This window comes from Camelus dromedarius, chromosome 8 (assembly GCF_036321535.1).
Source record: "Camelus dromedarius isolate mCamDro1 chromosome 8, mCamDro1.pat, whole genome shotgun sequence".
Lineage (NCBI taxonomy): Eukaryota > Metazoa > Chordata > Mammalia > Artiodactyla > Camelidae > Camelus > Camelus dromedarius.
Genome location: NC_087443.1, coordinates 56,780,900 through 56,800,347, shown reverse-complemented (window position 1 = coordinate 56,800,347; position 19,448 = coordinate 56,780,900). Strand labels below are relative to the sequence as shown.

The 19,448-nt window shown below is 40.6% G+C and overlaps 1 protein-coding gene across 3 annotated transcripts in view; it reads left to right on the top strand.

The window, feature by feature from the left end:
* The window catches only part of HPSE2 (heparanase 2 (inactive)), a 620,206-nt gene that overhangs the window by 584,325 nt on the left and 16,433 nt on the right, over window positions 1-19,448 (top strand). For 2 of the 3 annotated variants that reach the window (XM_064488325.1, XM_010974414.3), the window contains 2 exons: window positions 3,933-4,078; window positions 10,943-11,089. In XM_064488325.1, the coding sequence (XP_064344395.1) occupies window positions 3,933-4,078; window positions 10,943-11,089 (293 nt within the window). The remainder of the gene's footprint in view (window positions 1-3,932; window positions 4,079-10,942; window positions 11,090-19,448) is intronic. The other variant, XM_031461575.2, reaches the window with a different exon arrangement.

Here is a 19,448-nt window from a genome sequence, read left to right as displayed (position 1 = left end):
ACTTTGGCTTTTAACCCACCATCAAAACTGACTTACCAACTAAAATCCTAGATTCCCCTGAAGGGAAACTATATTCTACATTGATTAAAGACTTAACTATGAAAAAAAAAACTTTAAAAGTTTTAAAGAAAGTATAAAATATCTTTATGAACTAAATATTAGGAAGGACTTCTTAAACAACACACAAAAAGAAATACACATTTTATGCCCATGAGATTGGCAAAAATTAAGTCTAAAAATAAAAAGTGTTAGCAAGGATGTGGATCAAAGGGAACTCATACAGACATCACTGGAGGAAGTGTAAGTTGGAATAATTAGAATCACTTTGGAAAACAATTTGGCATTATCCTGTAAACTTGAATATTTGCATACCTGTGTGTGACCCAGCAGTTCCACTCTTAGGTATGTATTCTAGAACGGTGCTTCTCTGACTTTAGCAAGCATCTGAATCACCTGGAGTGCCACATAATTTGGGGGCCTCATCCCTGGAGATTCTGATTCAGTACATCTGGGATGAAGTCCATGAATTTGCATTTCTAAGAAGCACCCAGGTGATGAGGCTGCGGCTGGTTTCCAATCACAGTTGGAGTAATACTTCTCCAGATTTCTTCACCTGGGTCTTAGGAAACAGGAACAAGAATATTCACAGCCACATTGTTCATAATAGCAAAAATCTGAACACAATCCAAATATCTCTCAGCAGAAGAATGGGTAAGTAAATTGTAGTATGTTCACACAATACAGTATCATACAATATTAAAAATGAATGAACTGTAAGTACGTGTAACTACCTGGATGAAGCATCGAAGCATAATGTTAAGTGAAAGAAGTAAGTCACAGAAAATACATACAGCATGATGCCACTTTTATAAAGCTAACAAATTAAATAATATATTGCTTAGAAGCAAATGTATGGATAAAACTAAACTATGAAGCAAGGGAATGAAAAACACAAAAACAGGAAAAGGAAGAATCACATAACTAGACGCAACAGTGTGGTATTTTGGTAGCTTTTAAAATGGATGGTGGATCCTCATGCTTCAGAACTGTCATGTAAGTTACATATATTCTCCTGTATATGAAAAACATATACATAGCACACAGAAAATGGAAACAAAATTTTTTAAATGAGTGTCAATCAGATAAGCTAAATTGGCAAGAAAAGGTTACAAAGAAACTGAAATTGTAGTACTCATTGGATTTAGTAAATGACAGCAGTGATTCTGTAGAAAGTGGATATGTAATGTGGAGGACAACTTACCCTTTGCAGAGGGAAACAAAAAGATTTTCAAACAATGAGAAAAGAGATGATGAATGTGCAGAACTAAGGATGAAGATTTAACAGACAGACTCCTGAAACAGATTGGAGAGACCAGAAAAGAATTTGAAGGTACATTTAAAGAAAATTGTCATAGGTTGAAGAAGGGCCTTAGTCTTTCTGATTAAAAGTATTTCCCCAAATACAGGTAAATTAATGCAGAAACTCACATTAACACATTCCTGGTAAAAGTTCAAATATTGAGGACAAAACATGACTCCTATAAGCATCCTGGCAGAACACAAAAAGGCTAGCCAAACATAGTGTAAAATTCATGCTACCTTCAAAAACTTCTCTGCAACAACCACCACTACAAAAAATGATTCCAGAGTTTATTTGGAAAAATAAGTGAATATGACTAATTGAAGAAAGTTTGAACAAAGAAAGAAAAATTATAATGAAATGAACTTGAATCTCTAGATATTAAAATGTAAATTATAATAATGAAAATTTTATGAAACTGATTTTTTTAAATGGAGAGCTCAGTGGGAGAAATAGGAAATCCAGACACAGGATTATATATAACATTTCTTATCAGTATATGTATCATGATATATATCATAAAATATTATATATTATATATGCATATATTTAAATATATTTAAATATATATAACATGATATTATATATCATATAATACACATATTATGTATAATTATATATTATTTATATTATAATGTATAATATTGTGTATATATATATTATATACATGTATGTATACGTGTTGTATATATGAATTATAATACACAATATAATATACATTATAAAATATATAATGATATACAATATACATTATAATACAATATTATATACACAGTATAATATAGTATATAATACTATACATTACAATATATGACATTATACAATATAATATTTATATTTCACACGTATATAATTTAGTATGTGATAGAGATGGATTTAAGGATATGATGCTATGCGATGCTACAACAACTAGCACATTATTTAGACAATGATAAAGTCAGTACCGTACACCAAGATATTTTTGAATGAATATATTAAGAGCTTAAATTGTTTAATGATAAAATAAAAATAATATTTTAAAAATTAGTAGATTATTCTGATTCTTGTGTGAGGAAGGACTTTCTAAGAATGAAAAAAAGAAAGAAATTAAAAGGAAAAGACTGATACATTTTTCTGTAAAGTTTTTAAATTTTCCATGTCAAAAAATGTCATAAAAAGTGATAAAAAGCAGACTACAAACGGCCAAAATATTTGTTCCATAAACATCCCAAATATTTCTATCACTAATATGTTACAAATCAATAAGAAAAAGGTGTATGCCCCATTGGAAATATGGGTGACTGTGGTAATCACTTCACAAAGATTACTTCAAATCAGAAACACAGAAATTGTGGTCAAATAAGAGAAAATTGAACCACTGAGGGGTTTTTTCATTTATATGATTGACAATGGCAAAATATTTGCCATTTTAAATGTAAGGAAACCATATTTAACAGCCATCCTAAGTCTAAAGTTAATTAAAGTGAATGTTTGGGCAAAGCTTAGAGCTCACAGTTCAGGGCAGATGTGGAGCTATTCTTGTGGCTGGAGACTTTGTTCTGATTTATTCAATTCACCGGACATTTTAAACCAGCTACTGTTATATAGATGACCACACATGGGAAAAACACAGATCATTAAGAGGCTTCTGCCTAGAAAGATGAAGGCTGAGAAAATACGGTTGATGTCTTTAAGACCTTGAATAGCATGCATGCAATGAATGGGATGTTCACTGAAAACTAGAACTGGTGGAGAGGGGGAAGCCCCTAAATGAATTAGGCGGCCCTGTTTTACATGGCAAGTTAGAAACACTGAATTCATTACCCCATCAAAGGAGAGAAGAGCAAATACAACACAAGTACCAAATGTTTTGTATCAAACATAAAAATAAAACATGATAATAGAAAATACAGTAGAAATTAAGGTGATGGGGAATAGACTTTTGTAAGTTCAAGTACATGTGTGGATACAGATTGGATATTTATTAATCAGTTACAAATAGACCCTGGAATGGTTAGCAGCATCACATTCCTTCTAGTTTAGAATTACTCTTTTTAGTTTAGAATTATTGAGAATGACCAAAAATTAGCACCACGGTTTGCAGACACTCTTGTTTGCATTTTTGACTCTGGTCTCCTGCCTGGAGGCACTTCTCTCCTTCCCACCACATTAATAGTCTTCAATGACAGGGTTTGGAGGATGACATTTTGGGTTCTCATATTGGTGACAATCCTAAAGATTGAAAATCTTCCATTTTATAATTAAACAGAAGTCATAAACTAGAATGAAAGTAAAGTCATAGAAAAGAAGTTATTTTATATGTGAAAACCTTTGATTCATTTGTTTTGTGTGCCACTCTGGGCCCGCCCCACTGACATTCCTCATTTGATCAGTTGAAAAGGCCACTTTAGAAGTGCCACTTCATTGTAAACTGAAGATGAGTGCTTCACTGGGGTGACCATGCTTACACGGTTATGTCTCGCTGGTCATGTTTCACTGTACTCCTGATAAGAAGTGGCCTGTGTGTTTGTACATTTACGCAGAACACCTGAATGCGTGTCCTCCTCTGACTCTCCGCCTCTCTTCCCCTCAGGACTACTGGCTCTCTCTCCTTTACAAGCGCCTGATCGGCCCCAAAGTCTTGGCCGTGCATGTGGCTGGGCTCCAGCGGAAGCCTCGGCCAGGCCGAGTGATCCGGGACAAACTAAGGATTTATGCTCACTGCACAAACCACCACAAGTAAGTCTTCAGAGAGATGGCACAAAAAACTACCCCGAGGGGCTTCAGGCCCCTGTGAGAATTTCATACCAGGTGGGACCCCTTTAAGACTTTTGAAAGCCGCTTCTGGAATCACGATACCTGCTCTTTGCAGGTTTCAAATGATCACTGATAAACAGCTTTTTCTCCAAGGAAACCCCCTTTCTCACACTTAGAGGAATTATTCATAAAGGGTTCATAAAAATACTTGCCATTTGTTCATTTATTTCTTCATCCAACAAATTTCTGTTGAGCGTTTTCCCTCAGCCAGCTGATGTAATGCCCGGAAGGCTTATTTGTGTGCCTATGCCTGAACCAAGACTAGGGATATAAAATCTGCTCTTATGTTACACCAGCCGAGCCTGCGGAAATAAGTCTCCCCGTGTTGGAGAGCTGTAACACCAGAAACCTAGGCATATGCCAGTGCGTCCCAAGCTGGGGGTGCCTAGATGTAGTCATGCCAGCTTGAGAGCCATTTTCAGTATTTCAAAAACCTTTTCAGCTATTCTAAACATTAAGAGGTTAAATAAAATCTAGGCTTCCTTTTTTAGGGGACCAGACTTTGAATAATCAGCATGGTAATGTGGGGTTTTCATCTAAAGCTCTGGTTGTCAGAGTTGTCTTTAAACATAGGCATAACCATTATCAATCAATCAATAAAGTTTGGCAGATAAAATATGTTAAAACGTGAGGATCGTAAGGTAAAAACTTAAAACTGAACCTAAAGTGAAACCCATCTGACTAAATAAGCTTTCGTACATCACTTCCTATTTAAGGAGCAGGATAGGCAGCTCTGGAAATAGGAACTCTTTCTCTTAATGCAGAGAGGCCTTGAGGAGAGTGGGAGTGAGGGAGAAGGAAGCAAGTGCCTCCAGCCAGACCTTCATCAGAGCTGATCATGGCTGATCGGGGCGGTGGAGAGCACAAAGAGCCCGAGTGGTCAGGTTACCACAGACGCTCCTTCCCCTTCCTTGATGAGAGAGGAGCCAAGCCAGTTAACTTATCATGATAAGATTTTTCAAAGAATCGCTCTGAGCATAGAGGGGCCAGGGGCCAGTTGTCTTGTCTGTAGATACAAGTGCCTATTGTGGATGAGAGGAGGCTGCTTTGGGCAGAGGCCAGACGCTGTCAACGTCCCTTTTGCTCAACAGGAAGCTCAGTCCAATACCTGACAGAGAGTGACTGCTTTATGGCCTTGGCTGGAGTTATCTGATCACCACACAAGGACACATTGTATTCCTTGTCTCCACCCTGTCCCTGAGGTAACCACCCAAAAGGTGGACCCCCAGCTTCAAGAGAGAAAAATTACTCTTGGCACCTTTTGTCTGTATTGGGAAGCACATCAGTATGTGCCCTTTGGACTCGGGGTCTGAGGACCCAGGGGAAAAATGTCAGTTGCCAAGCCACAGACTTAGCAGGATTTGGGGTTCCTCACAGAGGTCTCCTCATGTAGCTTCATCCCAGTGGTCATCCTGCCATTCTTTGACATTCTTGTGGGAGGTTGTAACTAATATTTTAAGTATAATGTGCACTCAGGGCCAGTGCCTCATTCAGCTTTGTTTTCTTGGTGTCTAGTAAAGTGACTGGCCTGAAGAAGGTCTCAGTGAGTGATGAATGAGTGAATGAATGAAGGCAGAAAGAAGGCTTCAAGACATCACTGGTGATTTACAGTTCTAGCTCCCTTCCCCTTTGCCATCAGCACATCAGCCACAAGGATGGGGTGTGGTGCGGTCAAGAATGCTACCATTTACTAGCGTGAACTCATTCACTGGATCCAGTACTCTCTCTCATCACCCGCTGTCCTCCACTTTCTGTGGGAAGTCACTCCAGAGCCTCTCTGGGGAAATAGTGCCACTGTGCTCTGTCAGCACCACCCCTCCTTCTCCTTACTGAAAAAAGGAAGAGCAGGCTCTACTAATCTACTTCACGGATGACATTAATAATAGTTGGGGTGAAGTCTTTTTTGTTCCTATTAGAGAAGAAAGCCCACGTCAGTGGGCTGGCTGAGGATGAGCGGGCTGGAGTCCTCCATGTCAGTGGGTAGACAGGTAGGCACGAGGAGAGAAGAAGTACCTCTGCTCCTTCTCTTTGGGAAGACACGTGCCCTGTGCCCCCTCATCCTCCACAATAGTCATGACGAAGCCTCCCTGATTCCCTCAGTTTATTTGCAGCCAATGAGGCCAAGGTCACAGAAATGTCCCAGAGTGAGCATGTTAACTTCATGCTGTTCAATCTTGACCAGTACTCTGAAAATATATATCCTTGGTCAAAACAAGGATTGGGTGACAAAGTATAAATTTACCAGTAGGACAACCCAAAGAAAGTGTCTTAAAAGAACTCCTACAATCCAGCGTGTATTGACCCCTTGCTATGTGCCAAGAATCTTGCCAGATATTTGCATTTACATTGTCAAATTGAATTCTGAAGGTTCTGTGGTATCATGCCTAAATGCAAATAATAACGTTAATAATGCAAAGAATTTTACATTTAGAAAGAACCCTTAGCTGTCTTTTGCCTAGTGTCCTGTATAACACAGAAATTCCATTTACATCTCTCTGGCAGTCATGAACCTCTACGTGAATACCTCACTCCTCTCATGGCATCTCTTGCATTGTGGGCCATTTCTGACCTCGTAGAGCATTGTCTTCTTTGACTGACTGAGGGTAAAAGGTCAAACCAGCAGGTGCTTTTCTGCTTTGTGTTCTAGATTCAGCAAATCAGGACACCGGCGGCACGACAGTTCGCACCCTAAGTCCTCTTGTTCAGAGAACAAATAAGTTTTGACTAGGAACCTTCTTTTTATAAACTATTCTGCTAACACAATGTATGTTTCTGAGGAGGAGCTGAAGTCTTTAGCCAAGTTCAGAACCAATTGGAATTGTCTGGTGGATACTGAAGCAAAATTGAGCCTTTTGGGGTTCAAGTTCGTTTATTATTGGCAAAACACGACTTCCTGTTTTTCAGAAGAAGTTTTTTTAAAAGACTCATAAAAAAGGTTCCTGAGGCTTCTTGGACATCAAATGGCTCTTACAAAACAATATTTTGATGAGTTAAGTGTAAATGAATCAGAAACATGTGGATTAAATTTCCCTTAAAATACACAGGGGCTTTGAAATTAGGGGAAAAGATGTTTGGCAAAACATGGCCTGACTTTTACCGAACCCAAAAACGTTGAATTAGATTTGGAGACGATGGACCAACCCAGTTCTCAAACACATTGACTTTCACTGGAAATGACCGTGGATTTCACAGCATCAGCCCCCTTCCCTTCCCTAGTCTCCCATCTTCATTGGAGACATTTCTAGAACAGAAGTTTTTTATCTGTAAGTCAAGATGCACCTCCCCACATGACACCCGCACCATGAATCCACGATATTCCAATTCCAGCCCCCTCTTGACTCACTTCCTCCTCTTGACTCACTTCCTCCTCCTCCTCCCATGGCAACACAGAGATGTCAGGCTGCAGAAGAACAGCCAGAAAGATGAACTCCAGATACATGCATTCTCTGCTGGTGAAAAAGTCTCACCATAACTGAGACATGGAGCAAGATAAGTGTCCTACCAGACAGAAAGGGGCATTAATACGAGAACCAAAAGCCACCTGGACTTGCCGGCATCAGAAGATCAGCAATTGCCTGTAGGCCATACCTTCAGCCAGACTCCATTTTCTTAGGGAACAGATACTCCTCCAAGATTATTTTTTCTGTGGGCAGAGAATGTACATTGTTCAGAACTCTGGATTCTCAACACAGTACTTTCAGGTTGGTGCTGCAGTCCCCGGCCAAGAATGTGTCTTCACAGCCAAAAGGCCTCTGCTTAATGTCCCTGCCCACCAGCCAAGAAGGGAGAGGGAAGGCCAAGGCAGTCTCCAATGCCAGTTCCTACCTAAGGAGGCTCCCTGGGTTCTGTGAGAGCCTCGGCAAGTTGGTCTCCGGGCTGGCGTTTAGCTCCGGTTTGTCTCCCCCAGGGGAACTATGTAAATGGAAATCAGACCATTGGAAAGCAGCTTGAAAAGATAGCTTTTCCTGAAGCAATGCTGTGGTTTCAGGTCTCCCTCCCACCCACCATTTCCCCACCTCCCGCTCTTCCCCTCTGCAGACTCCAAGGGCTCATCCTGCCCAGCTCTGCAGAGGAGAAAATCCTAAGTGCAAGCTCTCTCCTCCTCCACTGCCTTTGAGAAGGTGGTCTGAGGGTAGTTAGCAGAAGGGTTTACTGCAGCCTGGGAAATTGGTACCCATGCGTGCCTACTTTTGCTCACACTCTGAAGCCCAGAGAACTTGGAGTTAATGGTGTCTTCCTCAGTTTGGCACACAGCTAAGCTAAACTTAAAACCCACCAATGGCATATAGTTGGTGTTCTTTGATGATGATAAACACTGACATTGGCTAGCAGCATCTTTTTCAGAGTTCTGGTGACACAAATCTGCTCAAATAAATTGGCATTCCCTCCTGACTCCAAAAGCTAGTTCACATGTGTCAGGAGATTGAGAAGATGGACCAGAGGAAGAGCGACTAGATAGAAGAATCATTTAATAATTTACCAGAATATCAACGTAGGCATCCAAAAAGCCTTGAGTGCAATAATGTACCCTCCTACGGATGCAAGAAAAATCATGGGACACAATACCAAAAGGATATACTTGGGGAATTTTTCTCATAACCTTCATGGATTGCTCTAGGCAAGTGGTTCCCAAACCAAGCTCATCTGCCAAATATCCTGAAAGATTTTTTTTTTAAATACCGATTCCCAGACCCCAGTCACAAATGGACTGAATAAAAATCTCCAAGGATGAGCCCTGGAAACTGTATTTTAAAAAATCCAAGTGATCATATTGACATGCCCTTCATCACTCACTTCTTAATTAGCACTTTTAGAAGCAAAGATGAGTGACCCAGAGGCTGAGGGGTGCTGTTTCTGCAAAGAATGATATTTTCCTCTGGGCACAGTTGACTTAGAGTTTCTCTGAACTCCTCCTTTGAAGGCAGGACCAGGTCATTTTTTCTGTTTCTTCTCATTAACCCATCCAGATGGGGCCCTAAGGGACCCTTTAGAAGCAAAGCCTTTTTTCCTACAAGAGAGAAGGAAATCATTATGGTTTTGTTGATACATGCTAAAAGGCTCTTGCATGTAGGCATGTAGTTCTCTCAGGCTTCTGAACGTCCTGTGCTGTTTAAAAGGATTCCAAAACAGTGAATAGTTTTATAATCATGGGGTAGGTAAAGCAAAAACAGTAGAAATTAAAAAGGTCAAGAAATTCGACTACTTAATAGTTTGTAACTTTTATGCATCAGAACACAACAATGTAAACAAACTGAAGCAGTCAAAGAAAGCTGAGGGAAACTGCAATATACATACAGACAAAGGATCATCTTTAATAAGTAAATAGTTTTTATAAATCAATAGAAAAATACACAAAGGACGTGAATAGTCAGTTTACAAAAGAAGAAATAGCAAACAGGCAAATAAAAAAATATTGCACCTCAGTGTGAATTTTTTTAAAGTACAAATTAATACAACATTGAAGTCTCAATATTACCTCTCAGGTTGAGAAAGATATTTTAAGATTAGTATCCCATGTTCTTAAGGGTATGAGGAAATGGGTACTCTCATACATAGGTGATGAGAGCAAATTCATACACGCTTTCTAGAGAATTAATATCAATATTATCAAAATGTGTATATTAGTCAGGATAGGCGAGGTTCTGCTCTGATAGTGAAGGACCTCCAACCCCCCATGGCTTCCAAAAAGAAGATGTATTTCTCTTGCACACTACTTGTCTGTCATGGTTTGGCTATCGCTCTGCTCCTCATAATCCTCATTCCAGGATGCAGATCAGTAGAGCACCCTCTATCAAGAACACGGTCAGCCTCACAGCAGAGGGTAAAAGACACATGGCAAAATGTGGGCTGCCTAGTAAAGCCACTGCCCAGAGGTTTTAACATGTCCACCCACATCACATTGACCAAAGCCAATCATGGGATCACTCTAAGGTTCAACAGAGCAGGGACAGAAAAATCTTCCCACAGGAAGGGGCACCACTTGGGAATGAACCAGAAGATTTCATGAGGAATCATTCACTGCCTTCCCTTGGACCTAATGTTTCCAACTTCCAGGACTTTGTCCATCAAAAATAATCATGAGGTACAAAAAGTTTATGTAAATGAAGCCCTTCATCACATAATTTATAATGGCAAAAAATTAAAAACAACATGCTCCAAAAGGAGGGGATTAGTTAAATAATATTACATTTCTATCATTGAAGAATTTAGTGTTCTTTTATAAGTAGAATATATAATAGCAGTAACATGGAAGCACATTTAAGCTGTTGATGAGAAAAAAAAAAACCTGAAAAAAACTGTGTGAATAATGTGATCCCAATTATGTAAAAACTGAGAAATGTGTCTGAATGTGTCAAAGTACTCAGTAGATATTTGTCAAATTAATAAACTAAAAAATAGTGGAAGGCTGTCTACCAAAATGTTATCATATCTTAAGATAGTTGGATTATGGGGAATTTTTCTTTTTCTTCTTTGTGTTTCTCTGTATTTTCCCCTTTCTTCCCCAATCAGCATGCTTTACTTCCTCAGAGAAAGATATTTTGTTTTCTAAAATCACTGCAGTATATTTAAACAAAAATAAAAGAAGCATAGTGGGAAGTGAGCATCTTCTTTGCACAAAACCATAGTAACAAGGCCTTCCTATCTTTGAAGGTCTAGGATGGCCGAGAGCCATAAAGTTAATGCCCTTTCCTGGGGAAGTCCTGTTTTGTGCAGCCTATAAATGATTTAGAAGCCTCTAACAGACTAGTGTGTTTCCATCTTTCCCTCTCTCTCTCTGGATACCAGCCACAACTATGTTCGTGGGTCCATTACACTGTTCATCATCAACTTGCACCGATCAAGAAAGAAAATCAAACTGGCTGGGACTCTCAGGGACAAGCTCGTGCACCAGTACCTGCTGCAGCCCTATGGACAGGAGGGCCTCAAGTCCAAGTAAGTGCCGACCGGAAATAGCTTAAGAGCCGGACCTGGGTGTGGAGGGAGCTGGAGTCCCCCTTTGCTGATGGTCAAGGTTGCTGCTAATTCACTCAGGGACTGCTTACTCCCTTTAGGACCCTGGTCAAGCCCTTCCCTGTCTCTGGGTTTAGAGTCCCCAGCCAACAGTAAAGTCAAATGATGGACAAAGTATATCTCAACAAGGGCGCTCTTGGTATCTATCTTGACTAGATGATTCTTCATTCTTCAGGATGATCACATTTCAAGCTATTTAGTATCCTTGGTCTCTACCCACTAAATGCCAATAGCGCCCCCACTCATGTGACAACCAAAACCACTGGTAGTTAAGAACCTCGTTCCTTCCAGCTATAACATTCTGTAATGCTGTACCTCCTGTTTGTCGTCATCTACAAACCTCATGGGGCTTAAAGCAAGGAGCACTAGACAAAGGATCAGAAGTTCAGAGATCAGGAGTCAGTTCTACTGAGTTAAAAATTCGGATATAATTAAAAGATTTAATTTGGGGTTAATTTGGAGTATTTTTTAATTTAATAAAAAAGAAATGTGAATAAAAACTTGGGAAGAAAATCAAATCAAATCAAATCAAGTCACTGTAAGAAAAAAATAAGAGACAGTCAGTTCTGCCCCTAAATTTATAACTTTGAGCACATCATCTCTCTGGAACTCAGTTTTCTATCTGAACATTAGGAGAGAAATTATATTTTGGGGACTCTGTGGTTCCTTCAGACTCTATAAATGCACGATTCTGTGATACTCCCTACCTCCCTCAGTCTCATCTAGAGACTATGGTCAGCACTGACCACTACCACCAGAAAGCAGCTCTAGGCCACGGGGAGAAAGGCCTAGTCAAGGGCAAGGCCACCCCAGATCCCAGAGGAAGGCCTCCCAGGAAGGGGATGGCACTGTACAGACTGGGAGCATTCCCATTCCATTTTAATGTTTACCAAGTTTAACAAAGCTGTAAACTTGGAGCAGGTGGCTATACTCCCACAGCTGCCCACAACTATTACGCTGTAATTGTTCGCTATTTCACTGCAACCTTGGTGGCTTGCATTTGGCTTCCAACTGTATGTTCAATGGGAACAAAACAAAATCTGGAAAGTCACTTACTGAGTCTCTTTAGCCCACCCTAGATCTGTACTTTCAGTCTTGGTTCACATACTGGCTCTTTATTCTGGCTACACGTGCATTGCTCTCACTTTTCTTTCCTCTCAGTCTTGCTATACCAGCAGGACTCCCGTCAGCATTTTATCCCTCTCTCCATTTCCCAGTAGTTCACGACTTGTGTGCTGAGTTCTGGGTCTTCAATCTAGGCAGGAGACTGGGTTCTGGTTTACTAAATAATCAGACGACCTGGGCAAGTCCTAATCCCTAGGCCTCAGTTTCCTCGTCTGCAAAATTCAAGACTTGCTATATATATGGTAAGGCCCCTTCCAGCTCTAAAATTCTCATCCTGGTCTAATTTTTTGAGGACTATGACTATGGGTAAATCTCTCACTGCCGTTCAGTAATGACCCTCAAAGTCAAGTCTGGCAGAGGGGCTGACTCCTCAGCAGTGACTGTGACATTTCAGGGTCCTCCAGAACCCAAGAGATTAGGAGCTGAGCCCGCCCAGTGTCAGGAAGACCAGGCGTACCACCAAAGGCCAGGTCCATCAGGCTGAGGCGTCAGCCCCTGCTCTGCCACTTGCTGGCTGTGGGTCCTGAGGCAAGTTACACAATCTCTGTGAGCCTCTGTCTCCTCATCTGTAAAACCTTGCATGTGGAGAGGAGTAAGTGAAGTTATCCACGTAAAGTTCCTGACATGGTAAATGCTCAGTAAATGCCCACGGCCTGCCTTTTCCTCAACTCAGAACTCTAGCCGGCTGGGGAAGAAAAGGGAAACAACTGCTCTGAGAACACTCTTCAAAAGTAGTCTTCTCAGACTTTTAAAATAATGTGTGGCTAAAACATTTGTTAAGATTATGATAAGAACTGCATAAATGCAAAACCATGAAATGTGAGGAAATGATGGTCCGAGAGCGGCATCACTTAAGAGCTTGTTTCTCCATCAACCAAGGGTACAGGCATCTAACCCTATTTACCCTGCTCCACGTCCCGGCCTCCAGGATTGCTCCTCTGATGTTGGAAGCTGGCCACACCTTGGCCCGTGTCCTGCCTATACCTGTCCTTAAAGGTGACTGAAGTGACTCTCACTGGCTGCCAACACACTGTATTTTCAATTCTGTGGTCTTGCACCTCACCCTGTCACCAGATTGGTGAGGAGCTATGTTATGGCTTTGTTGAGAATGTCAGAGAGGGACAAGGAAATAGAGAATTTCATTCCACAGGAGTCCTGAAGAGGAATGTGGTAACACCCAGTAAGATCAAATAGCAATGTTGTGCATTTGGAAGAAGAAGGAGCTGGAACCGGAAAGCCTGGATATGAATCCAGTTGCTACCATTTACCTGTGTGGTCAAATCTCAGCTCCCTTACCTGCCAGATGGGGTTATTGTGAGAATCAACTCAGAACCTTATGGATGAAACGATGCCTCCTAGAAATGAAAGTTTGACACGCTCACGCATACACATACATAGATATGAATAGCAGACATACACATAGGACTCTACATATATTGTATTAAAGACAGTTTGAGATCAGAAGTCAACAGAACTGGATTCCAGCCCTTATCTTGCCACTACTTCACTGTGGAACTTTGGGCCCTCCATTCACTCCTCTGAGCCTGTTCCTCTTCCTATGAACCACTGCTAACTTAACACCTCTGTCGTTCTAAAGAAGGTGCTGCACCATCTTGGACTGTAAGCTGCCAGATAGGGGCTGCCGGGTGCATGGTCAGTGCCACAGCCAGCACTCCTGTAACTGCTAACGAGAGCCAGAGCGCTCAGTGGTTCTGGGATGAGGTCTCACAGGAAGGGTGTGGTTTTGGTGTGGCAGACTCTGCAGGAAAGGATGAAAGGAAATGCTAGGAAGTGATTTCAGCCTTTGGTGTCTCCTTCTCTCTTTTATAAGCCTCTAGAGCCAGATTCTGTATTCTGTGTCTGCTAATTCCTTGCTATAGCCTGAAGCCATATTAGTTCAGAAGAGGATGGAAAGCTCTGGGAACCTGTAATTGCTCCTGTCTAGGGGAACCAGGAAGAGTATATAGAGTGAGTCAGTGTGCCATTCAAGCCACCAAGTGGGCACTTTGGCTTAGAGTTTCAGGAGTAGGGAGAGGCCGGCAAAACTTTTTTGAATGGTGAAGAACATAGGGTAATTCGCCTTCTCTGAGAATTGCCATCAGGGAAGGAAAGATTTTAGATTTCTGAAGGGTAGCTCCGTGTGAACTCAGGACTCAGTGAACTCAGGGCTATCAGGTATCACACAGGAAGCACCCCTGGGGCCACTAACCAGGCACAGTCCAGGTCCACAGTGAAGGTTCCTGTTTCTTATCTCAGTGAGAGAACCAGTCATAAGACCCACTACTCAAGTCTTGACTCTTTATGTAAGAGACAGTTCTCAGTCAAGGAACCAGACAGAAGGTGGGTGCCCTGTACCCTGTGGGATAGAAAAATGGAAACTTTTAGAAAACTGCAGTGTGTACCAGGGAAGGGTATTCTGTGTCTGGAATACATATTCTTCAAGGATGGCTGAAGGGAATGGGGAGATTTAATTTAAGGAAGGAAAAGGGTAAATTATAAGGACTTTCTTCAGATATTCAAAGGACTGCTAAATTAAAGAAAACAGATTTGGCCTAGAATCCTCTAAAATGATACAAAACCAGGAGTGCAGTTTAAAAGGGAAAGAGTTCACCACAAAACGAGCTCATTTTCCAAAGCCTTGTTTGGTTTGACTGAGGACAGGACAGGCTTTCTTAGGAGGCAGCCTATTAATCAAAGAGTGAGCAGCCACGCCGGCCATCTCGGAGATGCTCGGAGAGTCCTCAGTCAGTGGGAGGTTGATTACTGCTTCCTATCAAATTCTAAAGTTCTATTATTCTCTTCCATTCCTGTCCACCACTCTCACTTCACTTTGGGAGCCTGTTGTCTCTCTGGTCACAAGAAAAGTAGCTTCTTCAAGCCACTAAAAGGCCACACAAAGAAACTGGTGCTACAAGAGAAAGTGGTGGTAATACCCAGACATTTCTCCCAGAAATCTCTGGCTGCAGGTCCCTCCCCTGTCATATTCCCTGGCTTCTCATCTTTCTGGGGGAAAGAATAACCATGCACACCCAAGACAGTAACAGTTCCCCTTCTAGATAAGTCAAGAAGGGCAGCTCTGCCATCTCCAAGAGAATTTGCCCAGTGCCTCATGCAATCACAAATCAATAAACATTGTCCTCTAGGGAATCAATTCTACTCAAGACATAAATAGCTCCAATGTCTTTCAGCAAACAGAGAAGCAAAATAAAGTTGGGCCAAACAAGTCAATCTACATCAAAAAAAAAAAAACAAAAAAAAAAACAAAAAAAACAGGAGGAGGAAAGTCAAACCAGGAGCAGGTGTTTGGTCAGATCCCAGCATTCTTCCCTATGTGTCACATTCAATTCCATTTGGAGGGAAAACTATCCAAAAACTGGAAAAGAAGGAAACAACTTTCATCACACTAGCTATTCTGTCCTGACAGCTGATGGGGAATCAGCAGACGCTAGGAATCCTGGGGCGGAACGACATTTTCAGGTGGTCTGGTTCATTCTCCTGCCCTCAGACAGTCTGTGGCTAAGATATCTGGACCAGAAGATGTTCTGTGTTTAAAGACCTCTGGGAAGGAGTGCCCAGTTTCAATCCTGTCTGAACACTTAACTTTATGAGAACACTGGGGCCCGCTGCGCCTGTGGCTGGGACTTCACAGATGATAAAGAGCTTTAATAGCCATTATCTCACTTAACCTCCTGAGCAGCACCATGAAGCAAGTAGAACACTTCTTGCCTCCTCCCATTTTAGAGTTGAAGAAACTGAATCTTAGGACCCTAAGTGACTTATTCAAGAGTCACACAACTATTAAGTGATGGAGCTAGAAAGTACCAAGCATCCAGTTCTCCTGGCCCTGAATCCACTGCACTTTCTTCAGCACTGCTACACCGAGTCCAATAATATAAAATTATAATGATATTGACAAATACACAGAATAGATAACTGAGCTCTGTTGTGACCCTGTCTGGGTGAATTTCAGCTTGGGCTTATGAGTATAACGTATTATGTATTCATGATACATTATGAATATATTTGAAAAGTATTAGATGACGGAGCAGTGTTCTCTCCTTTAGGCTAACTCATCCCATTTCCATTAACTTTTCTTCACATGTCTTAATTTCAGATCTTTCCTAAAAGTTCTTCTCTGAGCTGCTTCTAAGATTTCATTTCCCAGTCACAGAATTTTAGTGAAAACAATTTTTTTCCTCAAGAAAAGAGGAATTCCCTGTTTCTTCTATGTTCTTCTCAAATAAAAGTATTATTAAATCCCAGGAGTGACTGTAAATTGGTTTAATGTAAATTCTCCAATAATCTCAGCATATTATATTCTGACGCCATGCACACAGACACTGCCAGCTCCCCTAAACCTAATGCAGCCCACTCTCAGAGGGAAAGATGCTATCGGGGAGGCTTCCCAGGGAAATTGGAGAGTGTATTTCTTCTTCCACTCATCAGCTTTGATTGAGATCCTACTTTGTGCCAAACATAACTGTTCCTCTTCAGCACTTAATCTGGCTAAATTCTTAATAAGTTGTGTTCCCATAACTAATAATAACTCAAGAATCCCAGGTAGACAAATTATGGAAAAAATCTGAATGTAAAGTTTAATGTGATGTTTCAGCTCAGAATGTCCTGATCATCTTAATGCCAGGCCACATCATCACCTGATCTTCAAGAGCTATTTAATAGGAATATTTGTCAGGGGAGGGGATTCTAGGATCTCTGCCCTCAAAAAGTTCCTCTTTATTATTAGAAACAAAAAACTAACAGGAAGCAGACTGTGGGTGGTGCCATGAGAGAAGTGCAGAATATTTCTGCTTTGGGGCTAATAGGTTCCATATTAAATGGTTAAATTTCATATCTGCATGAGCCTCTTCTTCAGCTGCCATGATTTTAGCTGAAAGAATTTCAAGGCTCCTATGAACCAAAAATCTTACTGCCTATTCTGTAAAGAAATGAGCATCTTTTTTTTTTTTATTTTTCTACATACTGCTTATTTTTTCCATCTCTCTGGGATATAACTTTTGCTTTGATTTCATCCTCATTAAATCCTCTATCAAAGGAAAACATTGGCATCTAACTGCATGCCTTTAGAGAGGTGTCATTTGATGTTAGCCAAACAGAGTGGTTCTGAAAATACTCAAGTAACTCCCAGGTGCTAAGACTTTAAAAATATCTTTGTGTCCCTGTTGGAACAGACCACATTATGATATTTCATCTCCAGATTCAGAGCTTGGCCAGTACGAAAAGTCCTGAGGGCTGAACTGGCCACCACCTGACCTAACACAGATGACTGGAAGCATGACATTTATTTTGGAAGATGGACAGATCTGGCAGAAGGATCTGTGTGAAGACCTTAACCTTAAGAATTTAATACCAAGACTTCTCACCCAGAAACAAAACCCGAAGACTTGTTTTCTGGAACCAAAGGGCCATTACTCCATATCTCAGCAGACTCAAGACATCTTTAAGTTTTTAAGTTCTATACTGCTGGTATTAGTTGGTACCTGGAGTTTCTGAACTCTGATTGACCAGATGTATTCCCTGCAGGTTTCCATTATCTTCATTTGTCTGGGATCATTTAAATTAGTTTCTTCTTAAAACAAAGCAGCCTATAAAAGTTCTGCAGTTATTCAAAGATGGCTTTGTAGAGGAAAATTTTGGAAGTACTCTTGGAGATCAAGAAGTTTCTTCTATAACATCCTTGACAAAAAGCCTGTCAGCTTCAGTTTGATGAGACTGTTCGTCTCGTGAGTTGGCCCACTTAAGGACTAGACAGGTCTGATTGTAGGAAAGATCCTCCTTACTTGTGGCCAAAGGGCATTTTCTTCCCATTTCTACCCTATCTTTAGAAAAACTAAGCAGAGTAAATCTGTACCATCTTTATAACAATTTTCCAATCTATCTCCCCTTAGAGTTCGAGTCTCCAAGCTAAACCGTCTCAGCTTCTTCACCTATTCCTCAGGTAGCAGGTTTCCTGATTGCTCACTGTCTGTTCACCTTGGAATCCACTGTGTTATAGAACCTTATCTCATGTGATTAACTGTTCAATTTTCGTACCTCAGACAAACTTAGTCATGGAGGTCTGGGAAGGAGTAGGCAATGTGAAGACTTTGTGCTTACAGTTTACCTCAGAATCACAGAATGGTAATATTTTAAAATCTTTTCCAACTTCATAATGAATAATAATATTATTTTAATTTGTATGCTTTGAGTATTAGTGAGGTTGAAAATTTTTCATGTGTCTATTAGTATTGTATTGGTTTTATGGATTTTCTACATCCTTTGCTTATTTTTCTATTAGGCTGTTATCCGTTTTATTAATCATTTGTAAGTTTTTTTCTAATGTAAGCCAGTTTCCCCTTTGCTACCTATCATATGTACTGAAATATTTTCTTCAGTATTCTATTCGCTATTTTTCCAACTATTTCATTCTTAGTGTATTATCTTGACATACAGAAGTGTTGCCTTTTATACAGTTAAATCTGTCTTTTGCTTTGTGGTCTCCTCCATTCCATTTATATGTGTATCTATTCATATTCCTCAAATAAGATAAATATACCTTTATTTTCTTCTTGTTTCTTTTTTATTTCACTTTTTATATTCATTTCTGTAATACGTTTGGAATTTGCCTTGATGTTCTGTAAGAGGTAAGAAGCATCACTAGTGCTGTTTAAGCTGAGAGAGTGTGAGGAAACCTGTTCCCCTCTTCAGGGCTTCAGGTGCTGGTTTAAAAATGTCAGGAAAAAACAGAGGATCCTTTTATAAAAAGCAAGTGTTAGGATGGAGACCTCTTTTACCTGGAGGAAACGGCCCTGCTGGTGCAGATGCTACCACATCACCTGCAGCCCTTTTGAAAGGCCACTCAGAGCCCCTCAGGCAGACAGAGGAGCCGCAGAGGCTGGGAGGGCAGAGTGCATGGTGAGAGAGGTGCCTGGACCAGGAGATTTACGAGCCGGTCCAAGTGAACAGGAAGGTGGTATTTACTCCAACCAGCGACATTGAAATTAGTGTTCCAGTTCAGAAGGTCTGAAATAGACACTGCAAAAGTATATATATAAATATATATGAGTATTGTGTACTTATAAGACCACTCATACTTAAGGCTCAGAGTCAGTCTGTAGAAAAAATAAAGAGAAATAAATATATAGGGAAATGAGCTTTT